Genomic DNA, 25,203 nt, shown 5'->3' with positions numbered 1-25,203 from the left:
GCTTCTTGTGTAAACCATATGTATTTTCTTTGATGAAACTAAAGTTCAAAACAGAAAAAAAAAAAAATAGATTTGTAACAATTTAAAAGTCCTTAGCACTTTTGATCAACATCCTTAGAAGTATTAAGCTAAAAGTAGGCTATTCATTTCCTTTTTAACACTTCTATTGCATTCAGGTTCATTTTGAACTGGAACTGGAACATAATTTTTAGTACAAAGATGAAATTTTGTAAGTGTACTGTAATTTATTTTATAAAAGAGATATAAACATTTAAGCTAATGCCTTTGTGCTGCATTTTGTTTATAAACATGCTAGTGCATATACACACAATAATTATGAGATTAAGATAAAAAATGATAAACAAATTAATGTCTTAATGTGTTTGTAGAGCAAAAGTAGACCAACATATTTTAAGTTTAATAAAGGAAAGAGGGAAAAAGAAAAAGTCCACATTTCACTTTGCTGCCACCTATTGATGAATCATTGCAGAATTAAAAGAAGATTCAAGCTGTTTATCATAATGTTTTCATAAAAAAGTAAATGTTTATGGAAGTAAAATGAATATATTTTGATATAAAACATTTCAGAGTAATATTGTTGTTGTTTTGGTGATGTTGTTTTGTTAGGAAAAGAATATGCAAGTATAACAAATTTAGACTATTTTGAGCAGTCATGAATTATAAGTTTCAAATTAATTTAATTATATTAATATATAGGCTATATATATATATTATATATAATTAATATATATATATATATATATATATATATATATATATATATATATATATATATATATATATATATATATATATATATATATATATCCTTGCATCACACTTGTTTTAGTTGTAGCTCTGTGACATTTTACATTTCAAAGAATTTCTTGATTTTTCAATTAATAAAAAGGGGGTAAATGAAGTAATGGTAAAAACATTCAAAACCGTTGTGCATTCACTCATTAATGATAAGCTACTGATTAGATACATACAATATGGTTTTAGTCCAAAAATATTCATTTATGACTGTTTTGTAAGCTTAAATTCCACCGGGTCCAAACAGACCCAGCAATGCAAAAAGTGTATACAGTTTTTTTTTTTTTTTTTTAAGCATTAGGAGGAAAAAATGAAATCGTCCTGATCCCAAACTATCCAACCAGTATATTATTATTACAAGGACTTGAATTTTTATCTATTCAGAAGTTATGACACCCGCAACTGACCAATCAGAATTAAGCATTCCATATATAGGCATATATATTCTAATTATTTGTTTATAGTTTTAGATTTTCCGAAAATATTAAAATTGTGAAACTGCATGATAATCATTGATTAGTTTTGCATGTGTTTTTAATTGCATTATAAAATAAGTGCTCTCAGAATCATGAAGTGCACTAAAGCAGGTTTCCTTTAATAAAGCGATAATGAAAGCTGGTTTCCTAGGCAGACAGCTGGAGGCTTGTAGACCGATACAAACGCGCTGTGTGGGAGGGAGAATGACAGCGGCTCTGTCAAGGAGGATATTTACACCGGAGAACCGAAACATCACCGCACGTATGATGAAAATACTTTATATGTAAAGAAGGGTTGTGGTTACACCGAATAACATGCGAATAAGGGAGTAAAGAGACATTTAATTGTTCGGGGGTAAGATTTAAACCTGTTGTCTTTCTGATAACTGTATCGCTTTTGTCTCTAAATGATGCATGAGCGCTGCTAGATGAATAATGGAAAATATACGCTTTGATTGTGTGACTATAACAAGTCCCGTGAGAGCAACAAAGCACCTGAAAGAAAGCAGCCTACAGATAGCAGAAAATGATTTGAGATTTTCTCGCAGGGATGGTATGTTTTGAAAAGAAGAAAGTGATTAAATTAGTGCTCACTGAAAGGCGCGTTGACTGCTGCCATACTGCTAATTATAGTGCACTACTAAGTGCACGATTAGTTCATTTTTCATACGTAAGTTTTCATACTTCGTTTGGATTTAGACTTATTGTTTTTTCATACAATTTTTAACACAAATGTCAGAGATTTAACTTGTGCTAAACACACAACAACACTAGGCTATCTATCACAACAAAGCACGCGAGCATCAGGTCCTTTGATTGTTCCTCTTACATCATTCGTCTGCGTTCATCAGCTCATTTTCTATATTATTGCCTCTCCGCATCATTTTGGAAAGCTTTTATACATTTCTTGATATTAATTTCCTTGTTTGTGCTTATCATTATCATCTAGCCTTTAGAAAATAAGCGGAGTAAAATGAGTCTCGACAGACATTGACAGTTCGTTGGAACAGGTGTTGCTCTGTGCTTTTTATTTGCATGTTTCAGCACTGTTGACATACAGTATCTTACATGCTACATGACAGCTTGGTGGATGTGATGTACGTCTTTGTGTTTGGTTACAAACTCTTACTGTGTAAATTATTGACAATGAACAATTCCATTTGGTTTGTTCATCACTCACTCAATGCAACACAGTCAGATAAGGCAAAAAATGAGCCTAACCGCTCTCTAGTCAGTGACGTAACATTGATATCAGAGATTGCTTTTCTTTTGATCCAGTCATGCATTGCAAGCCCAAGCGTCCTTCAAAGGATGCACACTGGCAAATTTCCAAGATGAAGAAGATTTCAGTAGCACGTTCAACAGTGGCATCTTGGCCAAGGCTCTGCTCGCTGGAAGTGCCTGATTTGCATTAACAGAATAGATTTTTTGAGATAGCCTACTGTCCCTTCCTAAAATAGAACACATAGGGATGCTATATATCCCTTGACAATTCATCAGTATAATGATACACACTTGCATATGCAAACAGATATAAAGAGGACGCTACTTGGACACTTGCACAAAGGCATACAACATATAGCCAAAAGTGAAATGTCACATAGCATGGTCGACTTAACAGAAAGTGGCTTGAGGCTGCTCCTCACATGCTTTTATACACTTCACTTTTCAGTCGCTAGAGACAATTTGACATCACAGGCCCCTTTCATCTCAACTGAAAATGCCTATAATATTGCCTATAATGTGTGTATTGAACTTTATTTACATCAAGAATAAGTGCAAAATAAAAACACAAAATACATGTAACTATCTTTAAGGATTGTTTATTTTGTGAAGATATTGTTAAGATTGATCAGAATGTCATTATCTCATGTGATTATGTTACATGGGGTGTTGTATTATTAAAATACTTTAAAATGAAATATCTTTACATTTTAAGGTAAAGTAAATTTGAAAAATTTAGATATTGATAGGTTTGCATGTAATGTGTTGCATCTAATCTGTTTTGTAAGTTGTCGGCACATGAATAATTCTCATCCTCTTACAGATCATATTTCTTGCACTGTTAAAAAAAGGCCTTTTTGAAAGACATCTCGGGGACTATGGGCTCAAAAGGAGTAGAGAGACGTAAACAGGCCACCCCTGGCCAGACCCCCGAGGGCAATGTGGTGATGAGCTTCAGTTTCGAAAGCTATCAGCTGGAGGAAGAGGACTGCCAGGTGAAAGACATCTCTGATAAAGGAGTGCTGGCCCTTTCAGAACCTGGTGAGTCTCTGCTGCATTTGATGTGCCTCAATGTAAAATTGTCACCCGAGTCACTATTTCATATTTGGTTGGGCAAGGATGAAGACTCACCTTGGTTGGAAAGGTAACATTACTTGGCATGTATGCTAGGTCTAATCATGTTAGGTGGAGAGTCTGTTGTCCCCTCATGTTGCCTGGCTACAAAGGTCATGCTTATTAAATCAAGGGATCAGGAGAACTAGGTTACTCCATGATCTTTGGTAAAAGCTAAACATATAATAAGTTATATTTTACATTTGATACTATATGCACTAAAGACAGCAAGAGGCACAAAAGTGCTTCCATCAATCAGTTACTCGTCCAGAGAGAGAGAGAGAGAGAGAGAGAGAGAAAGAGCAAAATGTCAAATGTCTCATACATATGCATAAATATACTTCAAAGAGACTGCAGACTAGGCCGGGAGCCAAATATTTAAAATGCATTCATTTTGAAATGTCACACACAAATAAAACATAGATGGGACAGTGTTTCTAACTCTGACTTCTTGTTTGTGCATACAAATGTGTGTGATTTCTGTGCATAGTGTTTGAAGAACCTATTCCAGACGACCGTTACCATGGGATCTATTTTGCCATGCTCCTGGCTGGAGTGGGCTTCCTGCTGCCTTATAATAGCTTCATTACAGACGTTGACTACCTGCATCATAAATTTCAAGGTACTCCATTATATTTATGCCTCATAACTTACCAAAACTGTGAAATTAATTAATTCACTTGATTTATGTTCATTTTTGTGATTTGTATGTCCTCCTGGGACCCAGGAATACTCTTTTGTCCACTGTAGTGGACATTATAGTGAATTTCCCTGACGCCATACATGCCACAGTCTGGATGTCCTGTAAAGATACCAAATGTTTGGAGGTTTTACCATGACAACAACTTTTACTTGGTCTTTAAAAATGACTGACATTAATTTGGTGATCACATTTAGCACTCTTATGGAAATATGATGATATTTTGTAATTATCATTTAAATCTGACTAATTTTCTAATTGTTTGCCATAAATCACCATTTCAGGAAAATGTTATGGGGTTTCTAATCAAAATATGACTTTCTGTTACAAAACAGGGCATTGATTTCATACATGTCCACTGTAGTGGACACCAGGACTTTAAGCATGTTTATCAGGCATATTGGGAGACACAACAAGAGAATAGCGAAATAATAATTATATGTCAGTATTCATATGAAATATTAGATATTATTATGAAAAAGTTGCTAATTATTACTCCCATTACTACATTTCTTTTTTCATCACATGAAAAAGAACACATTAATATGCAAATTAAATACAGTGTATAAATACATGGGTTTTGAATGGGTCTACCCATGTATGGCCATTTTACCCACATATTGCATAAAGTAAAATGGTATATCAATGAATTCCCTTACATCTTTCATAACATAGTTGAGAATCATCTTTATACAAAATTTGGTTTAAAAAAATCCTATTGTTTTTGCCTATACATGTCATTTTATTGTCCTCTACAGTCCTGGTGTCCACTAAAGAGGCATAGTATAACATTTGAATAAAATATATTTAATAATCCATTTGTTTCTTATGCTCTAAACAAAATAATGACATGAACAAAAATGCTAAATTCGATTTATTTTTTACAAATGTATATATACAGTAGCCTACATAGTATATAATAAGATGTGTATAATATATATAAAAAAGTTTGGGGTCAGTATGATTTTTTTTTAAATTTATATTTTATTCAGCAATTAAATTGAACAAAAAACCAGTAAAGATATTTATAATGTCACAAATAAATGCTTTTTTTTTTTTAGCCTGGCATGTCAGACCAACATCAAGATGTTAGGTCTGGCAACTCACCATAGACACGGCTCAATCCGAGGGGCGGAATAAACGGCTGTCTTTCAAATTTACTCTGCACGCAATAGGACAGCGCTTCAACCAACCAGAGCGTTTTCCCAACAGCTGAGCTAACGTTAGTTGATAGATTCAACTTTTGAATCTGGCCGGCAAAACTATGAACACATCTTCCATTTTTAAGAATGACTTAAGTGCCGTTCTTTGCTCTTTTCTCAAAGAAAAACTTAACTCCAAGTCCTCCAGAGTCGCGGCCAAAGCCGATTCGAAAGACTGTTCGCCAGCAGCAGCCGCCATTCTTTGTTTTCAAGTAGCAGGGAACCGTCGTTTATATACTGTCTATGGTCGCAACTCTGTCGTCATTATGTTAAGCCCGCCCCGCCTACTCTATACACGATGTGATTGGCCTGACCCAATTTAGGTTTTTACAGCTCCGAAAGTCAACGGAGAGCTGCTAGACTAGAAAATAAATTTAGGTCTGATATCTGAAAATGCATGAATCTTCTCTTTGTGGTTTGTGCATTCAATTTGGAAGTCATTTCCTCTTTGTCTTCTGTGTCCTTCAGGAACATCTATCGTGTTTGACATGGGTTTAACATATATTCTAGTGGCCCTAGTGGCCGTGATCCTAAACAATGTCCTGGTGGAGATGCTGAGCCTGCACACCAGGATCACTGTGGGTGAGTCTGTTTATCTAGACTAGAGAACAAAGGGATGGGGGAGGAGGCCGCTGATTGACCTGAGACAGCTGCTGGCCTGAGGGGAAAGCTGCATCACTCATCTGAACCTGAAGAATAACACTCGCAAAACACAGCGAAATGCACACTAATAAGATGGATCACATATAATGGAAACAGGAGAAAAACAAAGGGAAAGTGGTTGATGACACCACAAAAACACACACTGCCACAAACCCTTCACTAGTGACCATCAAGAATGGGAGCAAACAGGGAATAATTTCATGCTTTTAAAGAAATAGTTCACTTTCTGTCATTATACTTACCCTCATGTGGTTTCAAACCTGTAAGGGGCCGAATAATGCTACCTATCAGATTGTGCTACCAACACTATTTGCATTGTTTTAAGGGTAGGTTTATGGTAGGGGTAGGTATGGGTGTTAATAAAGCCTCAAACCACATGAATATGATTCTGGCAGTACAATCTGAGAGGTAGTATTTTTTGCTATCGAATTCTGTTAACTACTGTTTTAATGGGAGGTAGCGGGTAGCACAAATCATCAGAACACCTGCCCATACAGAACGTGTTTTTTTCCATTCCACTGCGCTAGTTTTCCATTGTTTTTCAACGCGACAGGCCCTGGCACGCACTAGCACGGCCCGGCCCTGGCCCGACAGTGGAAACGCGGCTAATGGCCAGGGCCGGGCCAGGGCTTTAAACGGGCCGTGCCGGGCTAATAGCCTCGGGCCAATAGCACCGGGCATGCGTTTCCACTGTCGGGCCAGAAGCTCCACAGCGCTTCACTAAAACACGCCCGTAACACGCCTCTCTGGGACAACGTCACACTAACCCATCATTTCACCAACAAATGGAAGTTTTATCAGTAAACTAATCAGATATCACTGGAAACAGCGTTGAAAACAAACACGATAAAAGCGGCCGTTTGCTAGCTTTTTTTTGTTTGTTTGTTTAGCAGCTACTTGAATATTTAAAACCCAAGCATCGATGTTTTACCACAGGTTTACAATAAAAAGTGATACATTGATCATAATGAATTAATTTATGTAAAAATTGCACATTAGTCACTCAGAAATAAATTACCGTTAGGTCTATTTCACAAAAGAAAGAGGACACACTTACTTTTTCAGTCGCGTCTGTTTCTTTATCTGGTAACTTAGTTACAGGACATAATCCATCACATTTAGAAAAAATTATAATTTCTACAAATATATGCCATACGACCTGAGGAGCTTTAGCACTCTCTCGACTCCCATACAGATATTTTCAGTCAGAGAAACAGAGGAAGCTCCCGAAAAAAAAAGTTACTTTATTTTTTAATAGTCCGGTTTAAAGAGACGAGACGTAGGCTATGACAGATCAAATAAAAACATGACTGTGATAGCCTTTAAGATTGGTCTGATTTCTTCAAGCATTCGCTATGTTTTTTTTTTTTACTATGTGTATCTTCAAGCGTTTACTATGTTTACTATGGTAACGGCTAGCGCATAGTCTTTTGCATCACAAACAGAAGGCATTCAAACATGAACGCGATTTAAATTATTTTATTTTTAAGTCTTAAATGCTGACAGAATCATCCGGCGCTGCCGTCTCCCAACGGTAAACTCCTCCTCTGTTGGTAACCACTCCTCTAGCCCGAGCTGGCCCGCTTTGGCCCAAGGTATTCGACGGGCCAGAAATCCTGGCCGTTGGCCCCGAGTAAGCCCCGATCAAGCCCCGGAAGTGACAGTGGAAACGCGACTGGCCCTGGCACGCACTAGCACGGCCCGGCCCTGGCCCGACAGTGGAAACGCGGCTGTTCACGTGCTAGTCTTTAACCATTGCGCTCGCATCTTTTGCAGCGTTTCGCTCATGAAGCAGCATTCTAAAAATGCGGCACTCAAGTTAAAATAAGTTTAACTTTTAAAATCTCTAGGCCGTGCATTTTTTACTCAACTCTCCCGCGTCTCTGTGTGAATGTACCCTATGCATTTTTTTTCTCTCTTTCTGTGGAACACACAAGATGAAAATTTGAAAAATGTCTCAGTTCCCTTTCAAGGGAACTTCGAGCTGCGTTTGAGACGCTGTGGAAACGCCCTGCGTGATTGCATCGTGAAGCACGTGTATAATCAGTCCAATGGAAAGACGAGACGTCATGGGCGGGTGACGTCATCGACCAGGAAACTATAAAGCACCCCTGAAACCAGACCGCGTTAGCTTCTGTGCCTTCAGCAAGCGCTCTCTGTATATCTGTCCTTGTCATATTTTTGTCTGTCAAGTTGCAATATATATATATATCATGGCGAGCAAGCAAGATTTCAAGCGTTATGTTGTTTCCTGCCCACGTTACATCACGGGTGGGGACACACATCAACTTTATGTTGCTTGTTTGGGAGTGGAGCATGCCCAGTCAGTTCTCGAGGGGGCTTGACTGTGAGCATTGCGAGAAGCTGTCCGTGAGGACGCTCCGCTCCCGCTGGCCGTTCTTCGAGGGGGATGGTTCGGTTCGCGTTCCCCGAGGTGCGGGTCCCGCTGTTGCCGAGGTACAGCGGCGGCTCACATCTTGGGGTTCGCAGATGGATCTAGCAGCGGGGTTTGAGACGGGCCCCGCCCTATCTCAGCCCTTACCTGCTGGATCCAGTGCCTTTGCCCAGGAAGGAGCACGCTCTGCGGTTTCTCCTCCCCGGGTTGAGGCACCAATGCTGCGGCTATCCAGTTCTGAGGAACTGGATGTCGTAAGTATTGATACAGGGGATTATGAGTCTTCGCCAGCTCATACCTCTGGTGATGAGGAGCTTATGGAGGTTCTTTCTCGTGCTGTAGCTAAATTAAATATTGACTGGCCAGCCGATGATATTGAAAGAAGTGATACGAAAAAGAGTTTACTAGATGAACGATTTTTACCATCTAGATCACAGCCTCCTCGTCGGGGACTCACGTTTTTTCCCGATCTCCACCCTGAGGTGTCGAGATTGTGGAATAAACCGGCATCTTTCAGAGTATATAACCCTCAGACATCTAATTATAGCAATGTTATGGGAATTTCACATCATGGTTACATGACAGTGCCTCGGGCGGAAGAGACGTTTGCTATCTCTCCCCCGAGTCAGCGTCATCATTGAAAGCCCCGACGTTACCCACCAAGCCTTTAAAATCTACATCAATGCTGGTGGGTAAAGCGTATTCGGCAGCAGGTCAGGCCACGGCATGCTTACACACCATGTCTATTCTTCAAGCATACCAGGCTGACCTGCTGAGGGACATGGACGATTGTGAGGAAGTTAGTGCTGACGCAATTCGAGAATTCGCGCAACAGATCTATCTCTCTGGGCCACCAAGGAGACGGCCAAATCAGTGGGCCGTTCTTTGGCAGCCCTGGTGGCCACGGAGCGTCATTTATGCTGGAGCGTTTCTCTGCTGGATTATCTCCTTCCACCTTAAAGGTATACGTGGCGGCTATATCGGCTTACCACAACCCTCTGGGGGGCACTTCTCTTGGGAGAGATCCTCTTATTACTCGTTTTCTCCGTGTTACATTGAGGTTGAGCACTCTAGAGCACCGGCTTGAGATTTGGCCATTGTACTTGAGGGTCTGGCTTTGGCTCCCTTCGAGCCCATTGAAGAGGTTTCAGAAAAGTTCCTTACTCTAAAAACTTTATTTCTTCTCGCTATTTCTTCTATTAAGAGAATTTGAGATTTGCAAGCCTTGTCGGTTGCTCCTTCATGCCTGGAATTTGCACCTGGGATGGTGAAGGCATTTCTTCACCCTAGGCCGGGTTACATTCCTAAGGTCCCTACTAATGTTGCGGGCCCAATAGTGCTGCAGGCCTTTTGTCCTCCACCATTTAATACCCCAGATCAGGAAAAACTTAATCTGTTATGTCCCGTTAGGGCATGGGCGTCAGTTTGGTTTGAAATGTGCTGGGGACAGAGATGCATTCGGAAGTGCATTTTCAAAATGCATTTGTGTCCCACAGAAGAAAGTAAGTCATATATACGTATACGTCACATATACGTTAGGGTGAGTCAGTGATTTTTGGGTAAACTATCCCTTTAAGAGCCCTCCAAAAACAAATCAGGCCTGTTAAAACATCTACTGTAATATAATGAAATATTCAATGATATTACTTGCAAACATAGTTTGATTTTGAGCTGTGCTATGTCAGATTTGTTTATATCTGAGTTCATATCTTGCAGGTTACCTCTTTGCACTTGGACCTCTGTTTTTTGTCACTATTTTTGATGTGTGGCTGGAGAAGTTCACCACAAAACAGGCATATGTCGTCAATCTGATGTCTATGGGGACTGTGGCATTTGGATGTACAGGTATTTAGTCATATTTTCCTTTCCGCAGAATCATGTTGGGTTGAGTTAGGCTCAGAACATTGTGTTCTCAACCATTTCCAGACATAACAGTCTTTTACCCTGTTGTTTCTCCAGTGCAGCAGTCCAGTTTCTATGGATACATGGGGATGCTTCCCAAGCGCTACACACAGGGCGTGATGACCGGAGAGAGTAAGAAGCTTTTTGTCATCAGATGTGGTTATGAAATACCATGATGTTTGGGCAAACTGCAAAAACAAGATTCTCATTGCTTGTTTTTGTCTATGTGTGTGTGTGTGTGTAGGCACGGCAGGAGTAATCATTTCACTCAGCCGAATCTTCACCAAACTACTGATCAAAAACGAAAGGGAGAACACCATCATCTTCTTCGTCATTTCCATCTGTATGGTGCTGGTTTGTTTTGTCCTGCACATGCTGGTGCGACGGACACGTTTTGTCAAATACTACACGAGTCTGGCACGACAGGGCCTGTCCCATGCCAAAGACCACTCACACCATGGAACCCAGTACCAGGTCCACCATGATGTAATTGCAGAAGAAGTAAGATTTGTAAGTTTTGCATGTCAAATGTGAGAAGGACATATTAAGATGAACCTGTTTGTGGCCTTTCTCCAATAGTGATTCTGTTGTTGTTCTGAACTAGCAAATGGCATTTTCATCACATCTCAATTTTTTTATTTTTTTTTCAGTTTGTGGTGGACATTTGGAATAGTCTCAGACTCCTTGATTTCTTTAAAGCTAACTTTTTATGAATTCTAATATGAAATCTTTTTGCATTATTTCACAAAATTACAGCTTGACTGGCAATGATGCACATTATAAACATACATTAATATTAACATATATTTTGTATTGATATAAATATAATAGTAAATTAATTATAAAATGAAAACATTAAAAATACAATTTGTACATATTCGCTATATAATACATCAATACATCATAATCTAACAATATTTTAAAAACAAATACGAAATGCAATTTGCTAATATATACAATAATATGTAGATATTCATATAGATAGCTTACCTTAAATTTTCATTGATGTTCACTAATGTTTACTTCTTTGTAGCCAAGTGCACTAACTATTCTAAGCTTAAAAGTGTGGAACAAGGGTAAAACAATGAAATATACACTCACCTAAAGGATTATTAGGAACACCTGTTCAATTTCTCATTAATGCAATTATCTAATCAACCAATCACATGGCAGTTGCTTCAATGCATTTAGGGGTGTGGTCCTGGTCAAGACAATCTCCTGAACTCCAAACTGAATGTCAGAATGGGAAAGAAAGGTGATTTAAGCAATTTTGAGCGTGGCATGGTTGTTGGTGCCAGACGGGCCGGTCTGAGTATTTCACAATCTGCTCAGTTACTGGGATTTTCACGCACAACCATTTCTAGGGTTTACAAAGAATGGTGTGAAAAGGGAAAAACATCCAGTATGCAGCAGTCCTGTGGGCGAAAATGCCTTGTTGATGCTAGAGGTCAGAGGAGAATGGGCCGACTGATTCAAGCTGATAGAAGAGCAACTTTGACTCAAATAACCACTCGTTACAACCGAGGTATGCAGCAAAGCATTTGTGAAGCCACAACACGCACAACCTTGAGGCGGATGGGCTACAACAGCAGAAGACCCCACCGGGTACCACTCATCTCCACTACAAATAGGAAAAAGAGGCTACAATTTGCACGAGCTCACCAAAATTGGACAGTTGAAGACTGGAAAAATGTTGCCTGGTCTGATGAGTCTCGATTTCTGTTGAGACATTCAGATGGTAGAGTCAGAATTTGGCATAAACAGAATGAGAACATGGATCCATCATGCCTTGTTACCACTGTGCAGGCTGGTGGTGGTGGTGTAATGGTGTGGGGGATGTTTTCTTGGCACACTTTAGGCCCCTTAGTGCCAACTGGGCATTGTTTAAATGCCACGGCCTACCTGAGCATTGTTTCTGACCATGTCCATCCCTTTATGACCACCATGTACCCATCCTCTGATGGCTACTTCCAGCAGGATAATGCACCATGTCACAAAGCTCGAATAATTTCAAATTGGTTTCTTGAACATGACAATGAGTTCACTGTACTAAAATGGCCCCCACAGTCACCAGATCTCAACCCAATAGAGCATCTTTGGGATGTGGTGGAACGGGAGCTTCGTGCCCTGGATGTGCATCCCACAAATCTCCATCAACTGCAAGATGCTATCCTATCAATATGGGCCAACGTTTCTAAAGAATGCTTTCAGCACCTTGTTGAATCAATGCCACGTAGAATTAAGGCAGTTCTGAAGGCGAAAGGGGGTCAAACACAGTATTAGTATGGTGTTCCTAATAATCCTTTAGGTGAGTGTATATCCGACAAGATCCAAAATAGAAGCTTAGCTAAATAAAAAAGTTTATTGAAAAGTAAAAAGTTGATGTGCCTGTAGTCATCAAACCCATATAAGCAACTTTAAGATGAGCAGGGTTAAGGCCCGTTCACATCACAACTATAACGATAACAATATCGTTGGAATCACTTTCAGAATGATTTTTTTCCAGCTGATGAATGATAAAAACATTGACAGCCAATCAGAATCCATGCTGATTTAAGGAGCTTGAGCATTTAAAGCACGACAATAGCAGACAACAAACAGAACATTATCGTCAGCTGGTGTGGACACTAATACAGTTATTGATATAGTTATCTTTATAGTTATCGGTCTTGTTGTGAATGGGCCTTTAACCCAGTCATGTGGTTTGAGTGTGTCCACAATGTGCTCTAGCTTTCTCATACTTTTGCTTTAAGTGTTTTTGTCACAATTACTGCTGCCCAGTCCAACATCTGAGGTCAGTTTTTGCAGGCAAAAGTCCCCAAGAATTCTGTGTAAATTAAACAACAAACCTTCTGTCTTTGTAACGGAGGCCAGCTAGTGAGAGCTGTGCAGGTAAACCTCACTCCCCTGATCTCAAGAGCGACTGCCGCTAGGTCTTTAGCATCCTTGTTAGCGTGCCCGCTTCCCATGCAGGAGATGCCGGTTTGAGTCCGCTCGAAGCAGGGCGAGTAGGACCGAGGGGTTTAGAAATAAATAAATTCATGCTCTGCTGGTAAGTTAATTGAAAGGTAGTTCGTAAATCTATTTAACTTAGCTGGACTCTGAAAAGACTGTTTTAGTAATGCATACTCAGCAGTGTTTTCTGTAAAATCCCACATAACTTCATTCTATTTGTGCTGGTCAGTGCGCTCTGAGACTGAGAAGGACACAGGGAGAGCATGATTTAAGTGCTCACTGCTCACTCAGGTACAGGCAGTCCAGGCAGAGTAATATATGAAAGCACTTCAGAGTAACCTCGTGTTTTTCCTGTGGGTGACTGAGCACTCAGCCGTTTCTCCCCTCAAGATTTCTTCTTCTTCATCCAGAAATTCCTTGTTTAGAAATCCTAAATGATTGCTAGTGGGATTTCTATCATAATTGGAAATTGATCCTAATTTCTCCATAAATAGATATGTTCTAAGAATCAAAACAGATTCTAATGGATTCCTATTTTTATTCCTATTATTAATTATTTCTTACATTATATATATATTTTTATTATTGTTCGATCTGGTATTTAGAATTGGTCCAAATTCAAATTATGAGAAAATAATTAATTAAATAAAGATTTTTTTTGACTGGCCAGAATTTACGGCTGATTTTTAAAGTATAGCAAAGACAAAATGCCTCAAAATGAGGCTGTATTTGTATCTTAAAGATTCTCTCTGTTAGTCAGTGCTGTGTATTTATTTTTTATATATACAACAATGCTCTTCTATGCTAGAGCTTAAAGGTGTAGCTACTCTGAAGGGGTATTTCTGCTGAGCAGTTCCCTGTGTGTGCTGCCGTGGGACCCGAACGCTCTTGTTTTATTCTCAGCAAATTAAGGAGAGTGGTTTTACTAGCTCAGCCAGACACTTAATCAAGTAATGGCCCTCCTCACAAATCCCCTGCATTTCTGCAAGTTCATCAAGAGAAGAATTACAATATCTGAATTCAGTGCACGCTCTTACAAAGTTGCAGTAACCTGCTTGATGTGTTAGATTTTGCTACATGTATTAGTGAATGCAAGGTTGCCATACTGAACTAAAAACAGTTATTGATGGTCACTCCACTGTCCTATGCAGATATAATGTATTCAGTATGAATTGTTCAGATGTCCTGTCTGTTTTCAAGGGTAATGGTGCAGTGGGCTCCTCCCCAGCTGAAGACGGATCCACAGATTTTGCTGGAGGAAACACTTACGTAAGATTTGACGTTCCCAAACCAAAGATTAAACGGAGCTGGCCAGGCATCAAAGGTGTGATCTAATTTACAATACTTTATTTTACATATTACTCCTCATGCATGTTACAAAGAATGTATGATTTGAGGATGCATCAATATTACAATTCTAGCCTAAACTGATTATTATAAATGATTTTCATGTCATGCGTGGTTGATATGAGTGGTTGATATCAAAAACCTATATTATTTTCGTCTAAATAAATAAAAATAAAACACTAAAATGCATTTTTTAAATACTACAAAATAATTAAGGCACAACAACATTATAATGTACAATTTGAAGTCATTAGAAGATCTATATTGGTTAAGTTTTTTTAAAGACTGACTATAAGTAAGCATTAGATCACCTCAAACGTAATGTAAAAATATAAACTGTAAATGTGTAAATACGTAAATGTAAATATATATATGTAATATTTTCAGATAACTTATATGTTACTGTTAATGATATATTGTGCATTCCTAATAAGCAAAAATTTGCATATATTCTACCATTTAAAAGTTTATTTTTGGTCACTTTTTGAAAGGCTGCATTTGACAGTAAAAACAGTAATATTGAGAAATATTACTACAATTTAAAATATATATTTTTATGTAAATATATATATATTTAAAATATAATTTATCCTTGTGATGGTAAAGCTGAATTTCCAGCATCATTACTCCAGTCTTCAGTGTCACATGATCCTTCAGAAATCATTCTAATATGCTGATTTGCTGCTCAAGAAACATTTCTTATTATTATCAATGTTTTTTTCAGGATACTTTTGATAGAAAGTTCAAAGGAACAGCATTTATTTGAAACATTATAAATGGCTTGACTGTCACTTTTAATCTAATGCATCCTTGCTGAATAAATCTTACTGACCTCAAACCTTTGAACAGTAGTGTAACCTGTCAAAAGCACCTAATTTTCATGTTATTGGGTTAATCGAGCAATGACCCCCCTCTGTCGCAGACATGATCCTGCATCGCTATGTGGTTGCCCGGGTGATCTGGACTTACATGCTGTCTATTGCCGTCACGTACTTCATCACGTTGTGTCTTTTTCCCGGACTGGAGTCTGAGATCAGGAATGTCACAATGGGGGAATGGCTGCCCATCCTGATCATGGCCATCTTCAACATATCCGACTTTGTGGGCAAAGTATGTTCAGAGACATGGTGACATAACAGAGTATTTGTCTCTTTGAACGTTCCCTGAAATCATTTGATGTCTAATCTCGTCTGTCCGTGTGTGTAGATCTTGGCAGCCGTACCGTATGAATGGAACGGGACTCGTCTTCTCTTCTGCTCCTGTGTGCGAGTAGTTTTCATCCCTCTGTTCATCCTGTGTGTGTATCCAGCTCAGAAGCCCATCTTCAGCCACCCGACATGGCCTTGCATCTTCTCTCTCTTCATGGGCATCACTAATGGCTACTTTGGCAGTGTTCCCATGATTCATGCTGCAGGCAAGGTGGCACCTGAGCAGAGGGAGCTGGCAGGTAAATGTATCACTCCGTTTAGATTCATGGAGTATAAATGCAGATGAACAGGTGCTTGTAGACAAGTCTAAACCTTCAGAAAGATGCATTTATAATCTCCTCTCTAGAGATGCAGCAGGCAGTAAATTTAGTTTGCGTGTTTTTGTCCCACAGGGAACATAATGACTGTGTCCTACATGTCTGGACTGATGTTGGGCTCTGTGGTCGCCTATGCTGCCTACAGTTTCACCGCTTCAAGCTCCATCTTCCACTCAGAGACTGGCTACAACTTCACCCAGGGGTACTAGTACCCTATAGTCCAAGCCAAAAAAACATATCTGTTCCTGTCATCAATCTCATCAGGCAGCACCTTTGCCACACTGTGTAGCAACTCCGCAGTTCCCATAAATCAGACCTCTGCTGCAGGCTTCTTTTGGCCCACCTGCAATGCTGTGTGCCTGTGAATGTAGTCAAATAGATGAAGAAACAAGCTTTGACACTGTAAAGAGTTATATATATGTGTTCTAAGTTGTGTTGCCTCTAAGAGTGTTTTCTTCATGTTGCCAAATGTTCTTTGACGGCGCTTTGGTCAAGATGCCAAATGTTAGTTTTGTTGTGATAAAGCTGGCAGCACTGTGAAAATCACTGTGGGGTTTCTTCTGGTTTAAAGTCTGACTCCACATTTTGTGTTGTTATATGGTATTGACAGACAAACATGAACGTACATTCTGACAAGACTGAGGAACTGTACTAGATGAGGGTCATTATGTCTGGATGCATGTAAAAGGGATTTGCCGAAAAGAAAATCATAGTGCAATATGGATACTGGACCTTTTTGCTAAAGCTAACTGAATGTAAACATATCTAAATAAATGTTTTGTTTTTTTTCTTCTTTGTAAACTTTAATGCATTTTTCTTTTAGATTTTTTTTTAGTAAAGTTATCTTCATTTGGGGTGTGTGACAGTATTAGTTTAAAACTGCAGTCAAGTCAAGTCACCTTTGTTTATATAGCGCTTTATACATTACAGATTGTTTCAAAGCAGCTTTACAGTGATAAACAGGAAAATATTGATCTCATTATGCAAAAAGCAATGATGCTGTAAAGCAGTTCTAAAAAGAAAATAGTGTCATTGTTCAGCTAAAGTCAATTCAGTGTTGATTCAGTTCTGTTCAATAGCTGAGTAAAGTTAAATAATTATGGATTGAGTTAAATTCAACCATAGCTAAAAGAGCTCTGCACAAAATAGTCATGTCATCTTAAAGCCCAGATCAGTTATCATCCAATAGTATCAGTGCAGTCAAATCAATAATATTGCTGAATATTAAGTGTCCCTAACTAAACAAGCCTGAGGCAACTGGCATGTAACCCAAACTCCATTGGTGACAGAAACAGAGAGAGGAAAAAAAACAACTTGGGAGAAACCAGGCTGAGTCAGGGCCTGTTCTCCTCTGGCCAAACGAACGAACAAGGTATGATTGATTCCCGGCTGCATCACAAGTCAGTTTGTGGATTGATGTCATTCAGTATATTTCATCCAGTTCATAAAATGCCATCACAGTGACCAGAACATCCATTTTTCAAACGACAAAATCCTTACATGAAAGATGAACTGTAAGATTTAATAAACCTGATTGTATTTTGCAACTGCAGTTAACTTAATGACATTAGGCCTATTCATTAAGAAAATGTAATGCAGAAAGTAATATTTTGGCTCCTTCCCACACAATTTATATGATGTTAAAATCATTTAGAATAGCATAGATTCATATTTAAAGGGATAGTTCATCCACAAATGGAAATTCTATCATCATTTACTCGCCCTCAAATTTATCCAAACCTGTATGAATGTTTTGCTTAAAGGGACAGTTCACCCACTGTCAAATGAAAATTCTAGAATTTTCTAGAAGGAACTATCCCTTTAAGCTTCCCTTTTTTGAGACTTGAGTTTAACTTTTTATGTCACAAAGCATAGGCCTATGTGTTTGAATGTAATAATGCTCGTTGTTATATCACATTCCTGGAGCAACTGTGAGCGATTTCTACATCACGCATGCTCGTTTGTTGGATGATTGGCTCACAAGAGCGGGCCGTGGTTATTTATTCTTCTTCTTTTCTTTATAGAGCCTAGGGCTGTCACAGGGACATATAAGATGTCTATAATAAGACACATATTTCAGTAATATCAATTAGATCTCGGGCCATTTTATGTAAGGTATTAAACATGCCACATGTACAATCTTCAAGACAGCAGATGGCGCTGCTGCACTAAGTACGTTTTCAGACTAGCATACATTACATAAACACTGTCCAGTGTTCTTGGCAAAACAGTTTTATATAATTTTATGTTGGCTGCATGCGTTACAATTCTGTTTACAGATAAATCTGATTAACACAAATTATAACTTAATATATAGCCTATACACCACGACCAACAGCTTGCTATATAAATGCAGCTTATATCCTCTGTGCTACCGCAGCGAGCAGATGATTCACTGGTTAACGGCAGGACATTCTGGAGATAGGCTACCCTGTACTGCGGTGATATGCTGCTATGATGAGGAGGTAATGGTGGGATAATCAGCCAAATCCATTACAATTTACAGCAACTCAGTGAGAATAAAAATGCAATTTGCAATCAAATTCTAGGCAGTATAGATCCCTGTCTGGATAGCAGACACAGTACAGATTTCCTCCTAATTTAGCTGACATATTCTTAGCTAATACATTCACACAAAAGCTGCTGGGTTGGTATTAGCCCTCACCCAATTATTTTTACTGAATATAATGACAGTAGTCATGTTATTAGGTTTTAATTGCATGCAGCAGGAAAAGCCTATTTCCATAATTTTAAAATATTTAGACACTAGATTTGCAGTAGGCCAACTTTTACTACATGGACAGGACAGCCCTCCTGTGGCAACCTGTGGCAACCTGAGGCTGCTCAAGGGCACAATGGTGATGATGGGAGATCCAGGTCAATCTCCAGCTCATCAATTGACTCTACTGGGGGGGTTCAAAATAGCAACCCTTAAAGGGACAGTTCACCCAAAAATGAAAATTCTGTCATCATTAACTCACCCTCGTGTCATTCCAAACTTTGTTCATCTTCGGAACACAAATAAAGATATTTTGATAAATTCTGAGAGGTTTCTGTCCCTCCATTGACAGCTATGCAAACCGCTTTGATGCTTCAAAAAGTTCATAAAGAGATCGTAAAACTAATCCAAATGAATTGAGCACTTTAGTAAAAAAAATTCTGAAGAGACTTAATCGCTTTATATCATGAACAGATTGAATTTAGGCTTATATTCACATAAACATTCATCAACTCACATGTCAGTTGGGGTAAACTTGCAAGAACCAATGAGGTTCATTCTTGTGAACCAGTGAGGTTTGTTCTCAAGCAAGTACGGTTGAGCTTCTGTTTATGTTCGCTGATCAATGTTTATATGCGAGTAAAAGCCTAAATTCAATCTGTTCATCATATTGCGATCGATCATCATAGTGTCTCTTCAATTCATATGGATTAGTTTTATGATCTCTTTATAAACTTTTTGAATCGTCAAAGTGGTAGTTGCGTAGCTGTCTATGGAGGGACAGAAATCTCTCAGATTTCATTAAAAATATCTTCATTTGTGTTCCAGTAACTCTATAGTAAGTGCATGTAGTTAATTAATATTACTCAGTACTTATTTGAGTAAGTACAATGTAACTACATCACCTTAAAATAAAGTGTAACCAAAATGTTATACCACAATCTGACTTTCCCTCAAGTAGCCTATAAAATGACAGGAATTTCTCATGCGTGAGGATTTATCTGCTACCATTTTCCCACAAACCACCTGAGCGTACCGTAGAAACATTATGTATAGTAGTGTTGTAACCACGCTGGCCTAATTAACTCCATAGAGAATTCAAATAGGGTGTAGACTTGGTTACAATGAGGCTTCTAATTTTGGTCTAGCCGCTGGAGGGTTTCTGGTGTCTAATAGTACAGTTCCTGAACATTTTTCACTCTGCTCTAGTTCTCTGGCACTTTGTTTTGAGCAGCCTCCAAAACTCTAGAGGAGATGGATCAACTCGTTGAAAGTTAAACGGGCCAGGATGTGCCAACTGACGTCCAATTCATCACTGGGAATCATCTTCTATCCTCCCTGTCCTCCAAACTGGAAACACACCACAATGTCAGAAACGTAAGTTTTGGTCCTTGGTTATTTTGTTTAACTACACTGCAACTCACTAAAAACATGTTTAAATGAAATATCGATTTAGCTTGAAATGTATTTTTAAACAAAAATTACACTACCATTCAAAAGCTTGGGGTCTGGAAGATTTTTTTTAATGTTTTTGAAAAATGCATTTATTTAATCAAAGATTCAGTAAAAACAGTAATATTGTGAAATATGGTGGCTATTTTAGATTTTTATTCTAATATATTTTCAAATGTAATTTATTCAGCAAAGCTGAATTTTCAGCATCGTAAGTGTCACATGATCCTTCAGAAATCAATCAAATATGATGATTTGATTTGATGCTCAAAAAACATTTATTATTATTATCAATACTGAAAACAGTTCTGCTGCTTAATATTCTTGTGGAAACAAAACATTTTTTTCAGGATTCTTTGAATAGGAAGTTAAAAACAGCATTTATTTCAAATAGAAATCTTTTGTAAAGAATATAAATGTCTTTACTGTCACTTTTGATCAATTTAATGTATGCTTGCTGAATGAAAGTATTAATTTCTTTCCAAAAGCTTTGAGAGAGTGAGTTCACCGGAGACATGAACGTAGTTTCAGACAGGTTTGCCATGGACGATGGTGAATATTAGGAAATATCTGACAGCAGGGTGCCACAATTGACCAATGAGAATCAAGTTTTCCAAACTGCAGTGAAATAACTCATTTCTAAATTACACTGTTGGCCAGTAACAATTCAGAATCTGTCTGTCTCATTGATTTATCATTGTTGTCATAGTTTTGTTATCATTATTGTCACTGACTAACTACTATGTTTCAAAGCTAAACACCTAACGGTATCTCATTGTAAACATGCCACTTAGTCCTTCTCTTGGGAAAGTAGGTGATTTTTATTTGTGTTTCCAAGCTGTGGTGAAATATTGTAGCGAGCTTCTCAGTTAGTCAAGGACATTGCCAAAGTTGCATTCATACTCTTTCTCAGACATGCACATACTCAGGACTGCACAGTAGCGGTTTCATATAGTACACGTGTCAGCACACTCAAGCAAATATTAGATGTGTATGTGTTACTTTCCTCCAGGGACGATACAAAAAAAATGGAGTACACTGGCAATGGAGTTATTTTGCTTGAAGGTTAAACTCATGAAAAAGACATGTGAATGGTTTAAATTGTGAGTGTGTCAGAGCGAGAGTCTCAGGCGTGACAGACATACTGATTACAAGGAGGTGCACTCTCAAGGGATGGAGCAGATCGTGAACATCATACCAACATACTACAAATTTTTCCCGCTTTGAGACCTCTAATCGAGACAGTGTTGAATGTTTAATGACATGCCAGACACTGCGGCCCCAATCTTATGACTTATGCCTTCTTAGCCAGGAAGTGTACTGAGAAGTCCCATTTTATACTGAGAGCTTTTTATACTGAGAGCTTATACTGAGAAATTACATATTCGAACCATTTATGCTGACCAAATTTTAAAAATGACTTGTTAGAGCGTGTAAGTTAATTGATTTATACTTTCTTTCTTTATTTCTACACTGCATCGCAATAAGCATATGTATACTTCTAAACTATAGTACATGGTTAGTGATGGTGAAATGACATATATATGCACTACCAGTCAAAAGTTTGTAATAATTAAGTTTCTTATGTTTAATGCCATATTAGAATGATTTCTGAAGGATCATGTGATACCGAAGTCTGGAGTAATAATACTGAAAATTCAGCTTTGCATCACAGGAATAAATAAGGCTACATTTAAAAATATATTCAAATAAAAAAGTTAATTTAAATAATAGTTATATGTAATCTTTCATAGTATTACTGTTTTTACTGTATTTTCCATCAAATATATTTATTCTTAAGACAATTCTTAATTATTCCAAACTTTTGGTTGGTATTGTATAGTCCTTTATTATGTAATGAGACAGTAAGTACTGGGACATAAAAGATAAAATTGCAAAAGACGGTTTCTATTTCAAACTAAATAATAGTGCAAAGAAATTTTAGAGCTGTCAGAACGGATGTAGCAAGAAATGACTGTATAGCACTGGTTGTGGGTATGGTGAAGCTGAAAGTTTGTTGTCTTTATATAAAATAAAAACTTTATTTATTTGTCCATCTGCTCTGATAAAATGTCCTATATTCATCAAACCACATTCATCTGTGTAGAACAACAGAGCCGAAGCACAACCAAGAAAATGCTCTTCTGCAAGAGTTAATGGACAAAAGTTATATAGTGTAGCTTTAAACAGTACCTTAATATTATTTGCCTATATTCAACTTTTGGATTCATGCATTTAAAAAACGTGGATGCAGCTTCAGCCTTGCATTCCTCAGCACTTGAAAAAAAAAAAAGGACACAAACTCCCCTTTCCGTAGAGCAAGTGGTCAATACAATTTTAAAAATCAAGCACAGATACACACTTTGAAGATTCCAGAAAATTTGGCTATACTTATTTAAGTGTACTATGATTTAGGACACACTACTTCTAATATTGCATGCTGTTCTGGAAAAATATGTGGCAAACTGGGATACAGTTACAGTCTAGTCATTCATTTTCGACTCGGCCAACAGATGGGGTGCTTCTGAAGTTTGTTGGGTTAGATGTCTTATAGCAGCACATTCATTTCCATGCTGGCTGGTTTGAAGTTATTGTACGGTCGTCTTGTAATAGCCACTTGTGGGTGTCTGAATTACCATGAACCAGTTAATGGCAGGGATACAGGGACTGTAATGAACAGACTTACATTTGACACAGCTGCTCCAGACAGTGCTAAGAGTCGGACTTGACTGTGAAGGTGCTAATGTGGCTACACTAGATGACTCATAGAGCAGGAGAAACACTGGGAAGGACAGCTGAAACTGAAGACAAAAACACATTGTTTAAGAAACGGAAATATCTACACAAGCTTAATGTATCATGCTATCAGCTAAGTTTTCCCTGCTGAAAAGACCAGCTTAACATGGATTTCCATGCTGGTCCAGGCTAGTTTATGCTGGTTATTGCTTATTTTCAACAAACCGGCATTCTATGGGAGGGACCAGCGTCCAAAAGACATGGTGGTTATCAGAGTTGGGGAAAAGCATTACAAGTAACACGAGTTACGTTTCAAGTTACTAGTAAAGAAACGCATTACTGTTAAATTTACAACAAAATATCTGAGTTACTTTGTTTTCCTGTTTATTCACTGATACCTCTGCTGTCCCCATGTTGAGAGAAATCGTGTAAGTGCAGAAGTGTTGTGTCGCTGTGTAAACATGATACTTATTGTAGTTCTATCTAGACTACGTGTGAGCAGGCATTTACTCATCTCACTTGCACAAAAACAGAATCAGTATTCCTCAAATTGAATAAAAACAGTGAAATGCAAACTAAGAATATTATGCAAACCTGCAATAATTTAAATGTTAAATAACACTAATATACTTTTTGTATTTAATCTCACTTTATCAACTGTCTTTGCTGCCCTTTGATGGTACAATTCAACCATGCTAGTAAGTAAAAATGACTTTAGATCAACATCACATTTGTGTTTCTTTTTTAAAATGTATTTGCTGAAGTAAGAGGCTGTGTCCGAATTCGCATACTCTCCTAAATAGGTAGGACTACTTATTTTGAATAAGTAATAACTTTACGAGATCACGACCGCTAAAAAAGTACATTCTATAGTATGAATGTGTGTGTTGAATGTAATCTGGACGTACTACATTCTCCATGTTGTCATTAGCATGTGACCTACCAGCGTCAGTTACGTCGCTTCACTGCAATTCATAAATCCTTTCCCGTGTCCATCGTATGCACACTTCAGAATCTCGCCAGAAGAAGTAGGTAATCAATCCGGGTACTTTTTGCCTAATCTTTTATCAGTACCGTGAATTTAGACATACTTCTTTTGTCACGTACTGTTTTTCGCCAAAAACTGTTTTTCCATAAAAAGTAGCCAAGTAACACAATTAATTACTTTTTGAGAAAGTAACGCAATATTGTAAGGCAGCTTATAATGCAAATGGACACTTCGATATGGGGGGCGACTTTCCCCAAACACTGGTGGTTATTAGTAATGCTTGCTTTTTATTTATTTGTTTTCACAGGATTTGTTTAAAAAATGAATATTAGAAAGAATATGAATGTGTTGCCAGTGATTAAGATGAAAAGTAAAGGCAGTATTTTCCAAGCCAGTGAAACCAATTAATTTGTTGCTTAAGAGATATTCCAGAAAGTGATGGACATTGCGTTTTTGCTCTTTGGTTTTTACAGAGGAATCACATAGAGACCACATGCTGGCTCTGTTTTCTTTTCTTTTTTATTCTTTTTCTCTGATAGCGCCGCATCCTGCCTTTCTACCTCTGGATTATGAGATAAGCGCAGGCAAAATATCCACTTTGAGCAGAAAACGCAATCAGGATTATGATTGTGTTGTATGGTACTGAATACAAATCAAGTGTCATTCAGGTTCCATTCTATTCGCATGCTAAACCTCTTTTACGGTTAAAAGTGGTACAAACCTGATTTGGGATATCATTTATGAAGCTCATTTTTTATAACACACAAGGCATTAGCTGTAGTTTACTGGGCTTTTTGTGAAAACCAGGCTTATATGGGATTATGCATTTACTTTTTTATGGCTTCAGTGGCAGGTTATGGATTGGATTATGATTTGACAGGAAGAGACAGAGGTACAGATTAGCATGACCTCAATTTTCACTTACACATGCACTCAATATGGGATTGAATTTCAGATCAGGTGTTACACAGGGAGCTTTTTATAATCTGG

General features: G+C 38.0%; 1 protein-coding gene across 3 annotated transcripts; it reads left to right on the top strand.

Annotated features, from left to right (window-relative positions):
- The first annotated feature begins 1,450 nt into the window (after window positions 1-1,450).
- On the top strand, window positions 1,451-17,172 carry slc29a4a (solute carrier family 29 member 4a). 3 transcript variants are annotated; one of them, XM_084405568.1, is made up of 11 exons: window positions 1,451-1,554; window positions 3,340-3,557; window positions 4,120-4,251; window positions 6,000-6,113; window positions 10,306-10,434; window positions 10,549-10,623; window positions 10,736-11,001; window positions 14,647-14,770; window positions 15,716-15,903; window positions 16,000-16,240; window positions 16,394-17,172. In XM_084405568.1, the coding sequence occupies exons 2-11, from the start codon at window positions 3,395-3,397 to the stop codon at window positions 16,525-16,527; spliced, it is 1,566 nt and encodes a 521-aa protein (XP_084261694.1). In that variant the 5' UTR covers window positions 1,451-1,554; window positions 3,340-3,394; the 3' UTR covers window positions 16,528-17,172. The 3 variants fall into 3 exon arrangements, with proteins under 3 accessions (XP_084261694.1, XP_084261695.1, XP_084261693.1); XM_084405569.1 differs by having other exon boundaries at window positions 1,499-1,647; window positions 10,736-10,992; XM_084405567.1 differs by having other exon boundaries at window positions 1,525-1,647.
- Window positions 17,173-25,203: the final 8,031 nt, after the last annotated feature.

The sequence above is a fragment of the Rutilus rutilus genome, assembly GCF_951802725.1.
Source record: "Rutilus rutilus genome assembly, chromosome: 1".
NCBI classification, from domain to species: Eukaryota; Metazoa; Chordata; class Actinopteri; order Cypriniformes; family Leuciscidae; genus Rutilus; species Rutilus rutilus.
This window is presented reverse-complemented; position numbering and strand designations above follow the sequence as displayed.

Excerpts from the sequence above, each read along its gene's own strand:
- slc29a4a (XM_084405568.1), top strand. The coding sequence starts at position 3,395 with ATGGGCTCAAAAGGAGTAGAGAGACGTAAACAGGCCACCCCTGGCCAG. Across the intron at positions 4,252-5,999 it reads CCTGCATCATAAATTTCAAG|GAACATCTATCGTGTTTGAC; the intron begins GTACTCCATTAT and ends TGTGTCCTTCAG. Across the intron at positions 6,114-10,305 it reads GCACACCAGGATCACTGTGG|GTTACCTCTTTGCACTTGGA; the intron begins GTGAGTCTGTTT and ends CATATCTTGCAG.